Genomic DNA, 16,184 nt, shown 5'->3' with positions numbered 1-16,184 from the left:
ACCACAAACGCCCATTACTTGATTGTGATTTATACTTTGAATATTTGGGAAATTTATTTCAAGTTCGAATTAGGACAAATGATAGTTTGGTTTATAGCAATGAGAATTTTTGACATCCATAAACTGCGGAATGCTTTTACTGGAAGCACTTTAAAAGGAATATTTAAAAGCCATTTATATTCTTAAATGGAACTGTAAGCCAAGGAACATTACAGAATGACTTGAAATGAGAATTTAGTGCGTGTACTCACGGCCTGGTCCTGAATGGCGGTGGGTAGGGGAAGAATAATGCGATCCATCCATGCTCTGTTTTGATAAAGGCTTTTTTACGACTTCGGCCATTAACATGGAGTCGTGGGATTTCCTGGCTTGGTAGTCTGAAGGAAAAGGAATGAAAAATGGAGTGAAAACCTGTTAAGTTCACGTAATTTTGTAAAATAATAAAAACGTGGTAATCCACGGCATTTCCCATCTGTCATTTGCCAAGTAGGAAATTCAAAATACTTTTTTTAAAACTTTTATTGCAAAAGTTATTTAAGTTCATATTTAAATATCAAAATCATAAAAAGGTGGGCACATCTTTAAATAAATTTAAATCAAGAAGATCGATTTAGATTGAATATCGTAGCTGTATCAGCAGTTCGTGTCCATGTACAGATTTTGTCAGACTCTTTTTAATAGAAACAATGTTGATTACTTTGTAAACCTGGATGTATTACCAGAAAATATATTTATTTAATCAGTTAAGTACAGAAACGCAGGGCTGGCTAGGAGGGTAATAAAATGATTATATATATATATCAATGCTAAGTAGATCAATATATACAGAAGTAAACTGAAATCTGAGTTAAGAACCTTAAAACAGTGGCGAATACTTCTACATATCAGCATTTAACAAATAAAATACAATAGGATTCTGTTGTACTGGAATGGGTCGAATCATCACGGGACAGGAGAATGTTTCTAGAATCAGTTAAACCTCTGGACTATTAGGAAGTCAGATGCTTGTAAATATCAACAAGGTTGGCTGTTCTGCATTACATCTCTTCGCCGAACTTGTCAAAGTATAGAAAAATGTTGCTGGGAACACGCACTGGATGTATATTAAGTTCTTCAGCTTGTTTCGAAGCTGGATCTGCCATCCTAAAACTTGCCTGACTTGTTTCAAGTTAGGCAAATCCATTCTGAAGTTGAGTACGGACTATAACGGAGATGTCTGAGTACATAATGAGTTGTTTCCAGTTGCTATGGAGATGGTTAAGGCACGGTGGGAATTTTATTCAGCGAGGCATAGGGATCGGTTGAAGTACGTAGGAGCAGAGGAACAAATGACAGAAGATTGCAGAATCATTGGCAATAGGCCCATCAGCCTACAGTTAATAATTTATTGAGTACTGAAAACCCTGACCAGCTGTTTGGGAAGATCCTCTGTGCTGCGTATGCTTTTAGTATCGTGTTTTTAAAGTGCTAAAAGGTGAGATTCTTTTTACGAAAACGCAGGGGTCTTTGTGAGCACTGACTCTATCGATTTTATTACCATTGACCAAAACTTGTATATTGTCCTTAAATATTTTCTTAGTGAAGGCAATCTGCACTGATTTTTCTTGACTAGAGTATTTTTAGGACTATAAGGCGTATTTTTTTTCTTTTTTTTTTCACTGGAAAACCTTGCCCTAAAATTTGTCTTCCGTTTTATGGTCATTGGATGGACAAGAGGGACAGAGATAGCAAATCACGATTTGACGATAAAAGGACGGAAGAAGCACCCAACAATATCACAAGTGGCCGAATTGGTTGAAAAAAATATCACGGGAGTTACTAAAACACGAGACAGTTGCCAAGTCTTTCGGAATTAGCAGTGGCCTTGATGATACTGAATGGTACACTCTTCCTTTGTGGGAGATGAAATTTCAGACCATTGCATTAGTATTGACAAGTGTAGCAGTAGTGACAACGTGTGTTCGGCTTTCTACGGCGAGTGAATACTTCGTTATGCACTTTTATTTCGCGTTAATAAGCACATGTGGATATGTGCTTCAGATATATGCAATAAAATATTTTTTCCCAAAAATTTCCTTCTAAAACGTGGGAGCATCTTATCGTCCGAATAATACGGTAATTGACAAAGAGATTGAACAAAGAAATGATATTTGAATTAACTTCTACAACGATTCCATAAACTTTAGGGTCCTTATACAGAATGAAAAATTTTAAATTGCTCACATTTAAAAAAAAAAAAAAATTAAGTAAATGAAAAGGACTCAAATGCAGAAGATGAGAAGAGAGAAGTCCTTTAACACCTCTAATGTTGGTAAAAGTATAAAAAAAAAAAAAAAAAAAAAAAGAAAAGAAAAACCCCCGTCATATTAGGTCAACCTGGGAACACTTATCTGCCCACGTTTATCATATCCATAAGTAGCACGTGTTCTCTGGTCGATTTTCCTGCTTTACTGAATGAAACCTTTGATTTTCATGGAGAAACCTTTCTGTCAACGCCGCAGAGTGAAAAAGCCCATAAAAGTTCCTTGCATCGTTGACGAAATTCAACCCAGCGAGTTTTACTCCCGGTATGGAGTAAAACGCGCTGTTTACAGTTAAATAACGTTGCTTCTAAAATAACCTCTGCAGGAGAGGCTCTTTGAGATTACTAAATGGAAAATAGAGGGACAACGTCCAACAAGTGCTGGGTGAATTAGTCTTCCATATATTTTTAGGAATGAGTAGCCCATCTGCATAGGCTTAAGATATTGAGAGATTTCTAAAAGTCAAATGTCAGATATTGTATTAATTAATTGCCAAATAAAAAGCCCCTCAGCCGATTTCTTTGTCAGATTATCAATCATGTGATCAGGTTTTCTTTGGAGAAGTGATCCAATGTGGAATCTCTCTAATTATTTTTGGGAAACGGAGGGGGGACTGAAGGTTTCTTTCTTCAAAAAGAGTGGTGCACGTTTGAGATACCCAAGCATCTAACAAATCCGGGTCAATGGTGCACTCTTTCTGATTGTTTGCAAGGATTCGTTTCGAATGTGAAGCAGAAATAATTTCAATAAATGTTAGGATTACAGTTAAAATAAAATAGTATGTAATACCTAGAGATACTAATACGAGTATATATAATCACAAAAATTACTTCTCTGAAGCATCAGTCTTTGTTTATTAAGAGTAAAGCGTTCCTTTCTTAGCGACATGAAGCCAACAAAATTTACCACAAATTATAAGAGAAAATGATGAATGACAGCTATTCATGAAGGAACGTTGCCCAAAATCACAAGATTATATCACATCCATTGGTTCAAAGTTTCCACAGTGTGACGGCTTGGTGTTGCATGTTATATCGTTTGGGATTTTTGTATATACTTAGTTTCTTATTACTAATTTAACCTTTGTTTTTTTCTGTTATTGTATGCGAGACTCCAAGCCTTTTCATTGCTTTGGTGAAACTCTCAAGACCAATTGGCCCAGGCCGCTTTCAACAGTTTTTCCCCACCTTTGCACCTGTAACACCACACAAACGCTGTTAGCCCCGGCATATTTGACCAGTGTACAGAGCTCTGTATCATCACTGTAACAGAGTTAAAATAACGTTTAGGGACCACCCTAGAAAACACAACACATCCAGGCAACGTTCGCCACCTAGCCGCTCGGGTCAGTCCCGCCTTGGTACTAACAACACTTTTCCTTTGTGGAAACATCCAGACTGCATCCGTCCATGTTCAGAAATCGGTATAGTTTTCTGTCGTGGGGTGCGCCACACTGCGACGACACTTGAAACTGTTGAATGGTTTTTAGAGTTGAACTCTAGAACTCTATTATTTTTGATGATCAGTTTTTTGTACACAGACAATAAGTACATAATATATTAAACAGTCTTGTAATTATAATCGTATTTTAACTTAAAATGCTTAAAACGAAACCCTTTAATACGAAACAGTATATGCGTGATAAAAAGAAGTTGGATAGTCAGATCTAGAAAGTAACCCAGTCTGTTTTATTTTATCAATGGGAAAATAATTTCCAAAATTATGCGTTTCCTTACGCGATAACTTCTAGAAATGCATTAATCATGTAACTCGTGTGATATCTGCAGTCACTATCGCATTATACACGAAGCAATTCTATTTTATGATACGCTTCTCCATATTTTTCTCTAGAGTTAGATATTTGAAAAACATGCGTAATCTAGTTCAAAATTGTATCAAGAGATGGCGGCACTTTCGGTCTCAATACAACTTATAATCGAGCTGTCAAATGCATATGCAGTATTAAGTTAGTTACGTTAATTCATTCATTCACATACAAAAAAAAAAAAAAAAAAAAAAGAGAAAAAGATTACGTGTGAAGTTTTAAAAATTTAACTATGAATAATTTGTATAAGGAGCAAAGTTGCTTTTTGGTAATTTTTTAAATCTCGATAAATAATTTTAAAACCTGGTAAAGAACTGAAATAATCTGTTCAAAACGTAAGTGCATCAACTGCGAGAATATTCGAGCGTACTCAAATATTAAGCAGTGTAGCTGTATTTTTAATGAAGTTTCTAATCTGATTCTTTGGGTCTATTTTCAGACTTGTTCTTTATATAATAGAAAAAGTAAACAAAAAAATATTTTTTGTACAGACTGGCATCTTGTATTGGTCCAATTTAGACTAAAAAAAGAAGTGCATAAATCTAAGTATCAACAATTAAAATTACTTCCACTCTCTTACAATTCCAGTTACGAAAATTCTGAACATGGACCCATTGATGACTATGTATTTTAATGAAAGATTATAAATCCAAAAGTTGATGGAGAGGTCTAATTAACAAAATTTTATTTATTTTTAAAATCCAGGTATAATTTTTTATGCGGCCAATTCTTCAAATGTAGAACATCCTGTTGTAAATCTGACGTCAAACCAACTGTTGACTTCCAACTGTTTCTTATTATAAATAGTAAGCATTATTGGGCCCTCATGAGTACTTTCAGTACTCGTGCAGGGCCAATAATGCTTAGTCAAAAACTTGAACTTTTTATTTCTACTGATTTACATTTTTATATTATCCAGTTCCACTGTGATTATTATTTTGTGTAAGTAACTAGCTAATAATTGATCAATCTTCCTCTTATTCCATATTTCAATGATTTATGTTGCAATATAGGAATATCCATTAACTAATAAGTTTTGGTCAAGTCTGTAAACAGGATTAAAATGAAATTTTTATTATTTTAATATAAATTAAGACTCCATTAAAGTTTAACAGTCTGTGTATGTCTGAAGATAATAAAGCAATCAAAAACTACGTTGGTATTATTATGTTTATTTCCGAATTGGAAATATGTACATAATGGTATATTCTTACCCCTTCTTCAGTGACAGCTGTCTTTTCAATATCATCGTCACAAAAGATCACTTCGGTCACAAGAACTTGTTAAATACTGATGAGTGAAATGATACACTTGTATAATATTCTATTATCTTATTCAGTACTGATTGTATTAGCCCTCGCGGTAACATAGTTGGTATAATCACAGTCTACCCCCACACCGGGTGGAAAAGACTAATTCCAAATTGTCAGTGACGCGAGGAATTTTTATGGGCTTGTTTCACAAGATGACAGTGTCAGTCGAACTTAGGATCTCATTATTTCACTCGTAAAAGTTAGGTTTTCCATCCAGCAAACAAGCAAATCGACCCAGAACACGCGAAGTTTATAGACATAATATATATGAATGTAGTCTAAGTTACTCAAAACAAACCCTATATACAACAACCTAATGACTTTATTAAACAATTATATGCATTTAATTGTAATAATCTTCTGGTTATCTCTTTTATATATTGGAATTATCTTGAATAAAAAGAAGTTAGTTAGATAACACCTTGTTTCAAACATTTTTCCTAGCAGCTCTACTAGAAGTACAGCAAACACTTCCTTATTCTTTTTGGCTGTCTGCTGTAATGAAATTCAATCCACAGTAGTTCTGATTTTTTAACTTCACTGTAGTCTTAAGAATTTCAATATATGAAGAAACTAAAACAACGTAAGAATTTATAATATGAGGAAAGTTCTTGTTAAAAAATAATTCGGCAATAATCATTGCTAAACCTATTTGACCTCAAAATTGCTTTGGCAATGTTTACAACCTCATACCTATTTGTGCCTGATATCTTCTCTAATAATGTTTTAATTTGGTTTCCGTTAATAGTCTCTTTCTTGTACTTAACAAATATTTATTATATTCCATTCTTCCTTTAGTACATAATGGTGTACAAAAGGAGGAATTATTTTTATTTGAGCTCTATGTTTATCAATAAAAAATTGGTTATAATAGACGTTTTTTGTTTTTATAATCAGATCTGCAGCTCTGTTCCTAAGCAATGTAATTATCTTATAATTATCACAGCTGTTTCCACACTATTTCGTAAAATACTTGAGTAAATTCTCCCAAATCCACTTGCCTTTCACACAACATTTAAAATATCACTGTGTTAACTTTTGTTAATCTTGTTCACTTAATAACGGAGAATGATTTAATCTGTAATATATAATTATTTAATCTTTAACTTAATAACAGAAAATTATTAGGTTAAGATATATTAAATTATTAATGATGGGACGGAGGAGGAGAAATACTCAGAACTTGAGCTGGTTTGTTGCCATGTTTTTTTTTTTTTTATTAATATACCTCACTTGTTTAATCGAATAATTAATCATTCGTGGCATGTAGTAATATAAGAAGTCAAGAAATTCGCGTATACGAAGGACAGACATAATTTGGTTAAAAATTGAATTTGTCTTTATTAAAGCTGTCATATATCACTCAATTTTGGTTTATTTATTGCTTAGACGTTTATAATAAGACATTCAAAGTGAACGGCTATTTCGTACTTCAGCTAATCTTGATTAATTAACCAATAATCTAATCTTTATTACTGCGAAGCTGTACATGAACAGAGAAAAAATGCACATATTTGGTAATATAAAATGAAGAAAATTGTCTTGATATGCGAGAGCCCAGTTGGGTATCTGAAACACAATCAGAATAGAGTAGCAACACAAGATATAAAAGCAGATATATCTCTTCGACTGAAATGGTATTTATTTGGTATTTACTGATATGGTATTATTTGTCTCCAGCAAATGTCATGAAGTCACTGTCGAGAATGAATGGGTGAGAAAGAATGAGTTAATCAGTCTAGCAATCATTCGATTGTAAGAATCATCAGACAGATGCAAACATCGGAATCTAGGATAGCATATTTGCCCTGGTGGGTAGCACAGTTGGTAGGATCGCCTCCCTCTCCACACTGGGTGAAAAAGACCTCAGTTCGAGTCCTATCGATAAAGTGAGAAATTTTTATGGGCCTTTTTCACAACATGGCTGAGTTAGTTGGTCTCAAGCGAGGGTAGTATGGTTTTCTCGGAAACTCGGGTTTTTCGTCCAGCAAACAAAAAACCAATCTCAGAACACAGGCAATTTACAGAATATACACGGAGAAAAATGGCCTTAGTTGCTGATGCTCCTAAAACTCTACTACAATAACAACAACAACGACGGAGTCCTGGGTATGATGTCAGTGTTGGTTATGAAATGAGCCAGTGGCACATATACTAGAAATGTGATGAAGAGATTAATCCAGTAATGCATTTGTCGTTAGCGATAACGGTATGGTATCAGTGAGAGTTCGAAGGGTGGTACTGGAAGCAACCGGACCATGTTAGTAGTCCGGAGTTGGGAGGGAGTGTTTACCAAGTGGAGCGTTGCCCAATTGGGTCATCTGACCCACTTGGGTAACACTCCACTTGGAAAACACTCTACAAAAATTCGGCCGAATGAATTCGGTCAGTAGTGGTGGGTGTTGAAGATTCCAAAATCTCAGCAGCATAAAGAACTGTAGAGTATATAATAGTCTATACACAACGTATATATATATATATATTTTTTTTTTAGCTTTGCGATATCATGAACTTGAAAATATACGCTGTTTTGCTAACCTGCTCATGAGAATGAACTTGTCCAGTTGCTGCTCAGTACGAAAATTAAATCTGAGTTTTCAGTCAAAATCGACCCCAAGGCATCAAGTGAAGTGATAACCACAAGGATTGGAGCTTCGCAGGCGTTTGTTTGAGGGAAAACCGTATCATTGCTAACCGTACCAGCTTTGCAATGATGGATTTTTTGATTAATGACAACTTTAATAAAAAGTTCATTTAAATTTAACAGGTTTCGATTTTTTAATGATATAGTACATATCAATATTTTTATTGTACAATGTTTTTACAGAATATTAAAATTATTATTTTATATGTACCGAAATCAATCTCAAATAGATAAACTGACACGCATTTTGAAGTTTCAAATTACATAAGCTGGCGCATGCTCGGAATACACTAGATTCATTTGTAATGAGGGTAGCCATAGTACCTTCAGGTATTGACTTCTTTGATATGAATTAGTCAGCCGGCAATCATATTATTTGTAAAGTATCGCCTTATTTTAAGGTCATCGATTGCCACAACCACCAATACGCTTTAAGTAATAATGATCTGTTGTGCTCTTCTTAATGATCTGTTGTCCTCTTCTTAATGATCTGCAGTATTGTCGGCTCTCTAAATGTACAAGCGCTCGTCTGTAATGTATGAAGGACTGTCTGTCCCTGTGTAGTTTGACGAAATTCATATTGGAGGCCTTAATAAAATTCATATGAAAAAATCATTTATGGTCCTCATTTGATATTTGAGCTACCATTTCAGTTTGGTTGTCCACGCTTCTAATGCATTTGGTGCGCGATTAATTACATGAAAGGTCACCCTTGTTAATAGAGAAATCTAGATAACTAATTAAAACGAACGAACCACCACCGCGTACAATATGAATTAAAAACCAGGACAACTTAAAAAAATCAAAGTTGTCCACGATTAAAGAAACTGGCCATTAGAAGCTGTTCAGAATGATCATGACCAATATTTGATTTTGAATCAAAGGAACTGGACAGAGGAACTGGACTTTAAGAGAGTAATGTTATCTAAAATTCAAGGATGAAAACTTTTTTTAAGACGCCCACGAGACTGGTCTATTCTACGTTTGATTTGATTATTCATTCCATTTAGTGCAGCAAGAAGACTACGCCAGGATTAGTACATCAACATGCATTTTTATTCCTGAATAGTTCTATTAAGTGTGAATAATTTTAGACTGTTTTTGTTGTTGTCGATCCCGTTCAGGTAAATTATAATGATTTCCCCTATGCCACTTCTTTTGCATCTGGAAATTGAATTCCTTCGTGTATTTGAAACTAGGTGACCAGCTGGCTAATGATTACATTTGTCTGTTAAAACCTCATGCGATGGTTTTAACACCATCACATGAAGGAGGATGGAATGAATACTAAGCAGCACACGATGTACTAAATGAAACTGCCTGTCAATCAGACTCAAGGTAGCGGGAAGTAATAAATCAGGTCACGTGCTGTATGTCCAATTTTGATTACATGTCATCTGCTGAATGTAGGCGACATCATCTCTGCCCAAAGGTCAACTTTATAGACAGGAAGCTCTATTTTTGTCAGTAATAAGTCAAGTGAACATTACATCTACGTAAGGAACTGGGTGTCTCGCTGGAAAGTTTGCTATAATTTGCGTATGACCTTACAGGAAAGTAAAATATTTGGCTCGGTCAAACATTCTAAGGTTATTTTCTTTACAAATAAGATAGTCTCTACAACTATTAACGGTTTTCTATATTCTAGATCTAGACCATGCGAAAAAGTTGGTTTCTAGCTCCCAAAATGTGTTTGCTTTGATTGAAAGAACGCAGAAGAAATTTGTTAATCTATTCGGAAAATGCATTTCCTGCCATAGAAAGGACCACTTACAGCTGTGTAAAAAAAATTCGGAACTTACGTGTGTGCTATCTTTTTTAGAAGACTACTTTCTTTCTTCTTCATATTTTCAAATTTTTGCCAATTTCACTAAAACAATGATTCTTTTCCGTGACCTATTAGATTACACCCTTCACTAATACTTATCTCTGCCTTACAACTGTTATTTCATATAGGAAAGTTAACGTCGAGGAGTAAGTCGGTCTTTGCGGATCTTTAAGGTCATTTATGAACATGATTTTACTGTAGATAGAAACATAAGAGCTATCGAGCAAATTATGTATCCCAACGGCTCGTTTTCTGATAGTTGTTGAACCGTGCTGATTTCTTATTGATATCAACCACCTCTTCCTGACTAACCCACTTTATCTCCACAAGAACGTCCCCTGAAACTCTTCTAGGACTAATTTTTTCTCCCATGAAATACGACTATATTCGCCTACTGAAATTTAGAGCTCTTTTGTGATTCCAGTTAAATCTAGTTTAGTCTGTAATATCCGATAAAACTCTAAAATGTATTGATAACTCTAATTCTCAAATTAATTACAAATCACCACTGCCCTGGCTATTATTCTTTGTTAAATACAATTTTATTATTCTGCAAATTAAGATGTCTGATGCGGGTCTGACCAGTTTCAGGAGCATGTTTCTCCAACAGTACCCTTTCAGATTTGTCGTTGCTGTTTTGCGTTCAATTTAAAATCCACTGGTGATGTCGGTCCTTTATTTGTTTATCGTATCCGAATTATATATGGTTTCTGTTATTTCTTTCAGTCAAGAATGTTGAACGATACATGCAAAGATATCAGGCTTAATGTCGAAGTTTGCAGATGACACAAAGGTTGGCAGGGTTGTTAATGACAGTAATGGCAGTGTGCTACTGCAACAGGATCTAGATAATTTGGGCAGATGGGCTAAGAAGTGGCAACTGAAGTTCAACCTTGACAAATGCAAAGTACTGCATATGGGTAGAAGTAACCCCAGAGAAACGTACCAACTGTGTGGTACTACACTTAAGGTGGTAGAAAATGAAAAAGACCTGGGAGTAATTGTGCAGTCAGATATGAAGTTTTCTGAGCAATGCAGACAGGCTGCTAGGGCAGGTCATGGGGTTTTGTCAATGATATATAGGAATTTTGCTAGCAGGGAAAAGGAGGTGATTGTCCCTCTGTATAAGGCAATGGTCAGGCCACGCCTTGAGTACTGCGTACAGGTCTGGAGGCCTCATTTTAGGAAGGATGTAGATTTGCTTGAGCGTGTACAGAGAAGAGCAACACGATTGGTGAGGGGAATGAAGGGATTCTCTTACCAAGAGAGGCTTAAGTTCTGCAAATTGCAGTGGCTGGAGACTAGGCACCTGCGCGGTGATCTGATTGAGGTATATAAGGCCTTGAATGGGTTGAGCACGCTGAATTCTGATGGGATCCTTCCACTTGTTCAGATTACGAACCTACGGGGACATAAGTTCAAATTAAGAAAGGACAGATGTAGAATAGATGTGCGGAAATTTGCCTTTAGCCAGCGGGTGGTTAATTGCTGGAACAAACTTCCATCTGTCGTTGTGGAAGTTGATAGGTTAAATAAATTTAAGGAGGAACTGGACAGGCATTTGGAGGGAATGGCGTGATGATTTTTTTTTTTTTTTTTTTTTTTTTTTGGCTGATGCTGCATAAGCTCCTACACTTGCTTTCTTGCATCATGTGCCACTACTACTACTACTACTACTACTACTACTATAATGCACTTTCTATCCTTGTATCGAAAGTACTAAGTTTATACAGTACTTTTATTAGGGAATTCTAATTTTCAGGACTGTATCGAAAACATTTTATCCTTTTTATTTCAGAATTTCTTTGGCTTTTACGATGCCTTCATTTATTTGAAATACCATATATACTCTCAGCTAGGAAGATAACTTCAATGAACAACATATTCGATTTCCCCTCTATTTAATCTTGAAAATTAAAAAAAAATATATGCAAGGTGATCTTACTGTAATATGACTGAGAAATATCGAAATTGTGAGAGAGAGTCTTGCAATTTATATATTGGTCCGTTCTAGAAATTTGCTCAAATAACCAATGATGATGATGGGTACCATATTTTTCATGCACCTATGGAAAAAATCATGAAAAACAAAACGGATAATTTTACTTTATACAGAACTGTACTAGTGTTCCTGAATTACAACCCACAGTTGTTCACTCTGTTTTCTTTTATATTCAGCAGATTCTACACATTGGTTCACCTTTTCTTCATTTAGAATTTCGTTGTTGTTACTGTTTCAGTGGGATTTTAGGAGCATCAGTTACTATGGCCATAATGCTCTGTGTATACCGTCTGTAAATTGCGTGTGTTCTGTGGTCGATTTTCTGTTTGCTGGACGAAAAGCCCGCGTTTCCGGGAGAGAAAACCATGCTACCCTCGCCTGAGACCGACTAACAAAGCCACGTTGTGAAAAAAGCCCATTAAAATTCCTCACATAATCGACAGGACTCGAACTCAGATCTTTTCCACCCGGTGTGGGGAGGACGGTGATTCTACCAATTGTGTTACCCAGGAGGGCTGAAATTCTGTTATGAGGCCAAAAATAATATATATTTTATTTTGTACTGATGACGGAGGCCAAAAAAAAAAAAAAAAAAAAAAAAATTTTACTCTTAAGTCTTTTCCAGAGACTAAGTAGAACACCCATATGAAATGTTGTACCCAACATAATGTTCTAAAACGTTCATTGGCAGAATTCTGAGGGCAGAGTCATCCGCACACAAAGCGGATAACTGTGCATTTTTAACTCAGTGCAACCTGCAAAGAAGGACAAAACATTTTATAAACCGTAAACTTACTTCGAGGGGTAATTCGAGGTGTAATTTTTACACTCATAGTACGGTTTTATAGTTCCCAATGAACTAACTGCATAAACAAATGTGATGTATAAGTGTTTTTATAGCATGCAGTTCATTTAGTTAGTGTTTACAATCCATATTATGCTTTTTGCACAGCACATTAAATTATGTACGAACCCCCCAAAAAGTACCAGGATACACGTCGGTTTAATTCTAACCTCATTACCACTTACTTAAATAACACGTTGGTCGCCCTTTGGCCGCTAAGGCACACTTTGCTCTCTTGGAGACTTTTCCCAACGAACGATAGACTGAATTGAGTACAGCCCTCCGTTACTAGTGCACGACACTGACCACTTTTATCTCGTAGATGTTTCATAGGGTTCGAATCGTATCTCTGCACTGGCCATTAACTATTCTCAAACAGCACCGGCAGTATGGTATGTGCCATTATTCTTTTAAAACAAACATCGATCTGTAATGAAGAATTACCCCATCACTGGGAGCATGGAATTGTCCAAAATGTTAAGGTGGGAATCAGTATTCATGGTTTCTCGCAAAACCACCAAATGTCCTAAGTTTCATAATGAGAAATAGCTCCACATCCGACAATAACAGTTATCTCGGGATCAGTGAGCTCCTCTCTTCGTATCATTACGAGATCATGATTTTCTTACATAGCGGTCTGAATCACTTGTTTATCCGCGAAAATCCAATGTACTATGAAAACAGGAAAACAAAAGAAAACATTGTTCTACTGTAGGAAATGGGTATACAAATACTTTTTAGAGGGTGATGTACAATTATATACAGTCTATTTGCGCAATTTGTGAGTTTCATTTGTAAAATTGATCAGATATACCAAAAATGCTTCTGCGTCGGGACAATTTTGTACGGTGTAGCCCTCCTCCAAATAAGTTTGACCTTCTGAATGTGGATAACTAATTACATCCTAAAGAAAATCATTAATATCCTACTAAATAAAGCCACGTTGGGGCCAGACAACTCTCCACAATTTTCGATAAAGTAATGCAGCATGTTTATCCTTGACCTTCTCCTGCATCACTTTAATCAGATTCTGGAAAAGGCAAAGATACCAAGGATATGCAACTGCTACTATGTGAGACAAGTGCCCAAATTGAAGAATCCAAAAGCTTCAGGCCTATATCCGTGTGCTGCATCCTCCTAAAAATATTTGAAAAAGCAATACAATCCGATCTACCTCAGCAATGTTTTTGGTACAGAACCCCCCCCCTCGCCTACTTGCACACATTTGTCAGGGGCAGATCCACCACCACCAAATTGTTGGATACCCTACTAAGAATTCGACATGTGCTCAACAGTCGAGCACAGCTGGACGTCCTCTTCCTGGACATAAAAGCTGCTTAAGATAGTTTAGCAATGCCTGCTCTGATACGTATTCTCAGACGATACTTTAACATAGAAAACAGCTACTGGAAGTAACTGAGGGCTAGGCATCTTTAAAAAAAAAATGTTCTTGTTTATACTCCGGCACAACGACCAAGTCAGTGGAGTTTTTACAATAAATCAATCAATACAAATATTAAACGTGTTTAGTAGTCACGGGCTTGAACCCCGGTCCACTCAAAGAGCGTGTGCTACTGCACTCGCGCTCTTGACCAATCGGCTACGTCAAGCTTCAGGCATCATACGCAGTTATTAGAGGTGTACCACAGGGAGGATGCTATCGGTGACCCTTTTTGCACTGGTGCCGGAACCTTTCATGGCAATATCTCCGAGCTTCGCTTCTTACGTTACGCAGATGAGATGAAATTCTTCATAACCTCAAAAGATGCTGAGCATATTCGATACTTGCAGGAAAAAACAAATCATCAAATGGAGATACTTCAAAATTACTTAACTTCAATTGGTCTTGAGCTTAACCCGATCAAATCAGCGCAACTAGTAGTGTCCAAAAAGAGAAAGAAAAACAACATAGATATCCGAGTAGAGGACCTTCTATTCAAGAAGGTTTCCTCCCACATGGACCTGGGCAGTAGAGAACAGACTAAACGCAGCACAGTTGCAAACAGCTTGATGGCGATCTGAAGAGGACACCCTCGCCCTCTTCACCTATTATTCCCACTTCCTTGGGGGGAGGGGACATTTTTTGTTCCTTCTCCTCCACCCCCAAACTTCTACTCTGGTGGGGCATGGGCATGCCCCACTGAAAACTGGGGCTATCTACTCTATTGGCCCCATATTTCTGTCTTTTCCCCCCAATCTTCGGTCTCCCTCCCCTCTCTACCTTCATCATAGCGAAAGCCCCACACGTCAAAAACTAAATATGATAAAATTACCTTACGCCCAAAACTCGGCCTAGCAAACCAAAGCGACATTACCCCAGCGCAGATTTTTTATTTACTTATATATTTATTTTTATTATTATTTTTTTTTTTTTATTTATTTATTTTTTTATTTATTTATTTTTTTATTTTTATTTTATTTTATTTATTTATTTTTTTTTTTTTTAAGGTCCTAGCCGCCGAAATCCCAGGAAATTAAGCGGCAGGACCTGCCAGAGTGAATCTACAGCTACTGGGTTCCTGGTCTGCCTCCACGGGGCGTAAGTGGGACAACGTTGGGCCTCAATAGGGGTCCAACGGCTAAATGACCAGATGAACAACGGTACAGAACACAACACATGAACAATTCCCACACACTTTTAAATCTCTGGCATTTCCCAGTGAACTGGTTCACCACAATGAAAGCAACGCGGAGATGGGGGAAACCCCTGGTGCCGTAAGACAACAACACACACTTACACTTACACTTACTATGGACCTGGGCTTTACAAGGGATGAAAGCCTTTCTTTGGGACGACACTTCGACAATATGAAGACCAAGGTATACAGAGCTATGTGGGCGATTAGGCAGGAGCTAGTGGTTGTAAGGGATTCCACTGTAATGACACAGTGCATCAAAAGATGCCTGTTTACTGTCCCACTCTATGCTCCTGTAATTTGGTCCTCAGCTCCTCAAGCACAGCTCAGCAGATTCTATGTACTCAAGAATTGGATCCTGAGAGGCGGGTTAACAGGCTAAGTGGACGACCGTTCACTATCTCAAGATTGATCCCCCATTTCAACCTCGGCCTGTCTGCGCGGTTAGCGTAGTGGTATCACCACTATGCTACTTGCGCTACCCTGTTACACCACTATGTAACACCGGGTGGAAAAGGCCCAGGTTCGAATCCGATCAATGACGCGAGGAACTTTTATGAGATTTTTTTCACTCCGTGGCTGAGTTAGTCGGTCTCAAGCATAGATAGCAAGACTTCCCCCCTTCCCTCCCAGAAATTCTGGTCTTTTGTCCAGCAAACAGCAAATCGACCAGAGAACATGTGCAATTCACGAATTGATATTCCGGATGGCCCTAATGTGACATGTATTATTCCAGCCTCGGCCTAACCCCATGGAAAATAAAGACTGCAACCTCAAATAAATATCCAA

General features: G+C 36.8%; 1 protein-coding gene across 3 annotated transcripts in view; it reads right to left on the bottom strand.

Moving 5' to 3' along the window:
• The window catches only part of LOC150084401 (cell adhesion molecule Dscam1-like), a 305,476-nt gene that overhangs the window by 19,679 nt on the left and 269,613 nt on the right, over positions 1-16,184 (bottom strand). For 2 of the 3 annotated variants that reach the window (XM_090376034.1, XM_090376035.1), the window contains exon 23: positions 252-377. The exons of the other annotated variant lie outside the window; for it this stretch is intronic. In XM_090376034.1, the coding sequence (XP_090232160.1) occupies positions 252-377 (126 nt within the window). The remainder of the gene's footprint in view (positions 1-251; positions 378-16,184) is intronic. 3 annotated transcript variants of the gene reach the window in all.

The sequence above is a fragment of the Mastigoproctus giganteus genome, chromosome 6, assembly GCF_048544385.1.
Source record: "Mastigoproctus giganteus isolate SK-2022 chromosome 6, ASM4854438v1, whole genome shotgun sequence".
Taxonomy (NCBI): Eukaryota; Metazoa; Arthropoda; class Arachnida; order Uropygi; family Thelyphonidae; genus Mastigoproctus; species Mastigoproctus giganteus.
The sequence above is the reverse complement of the archived record's forward strand: the minus strand, read 5'-3'. Positions and strand labels throughout refer to the sequence as shown.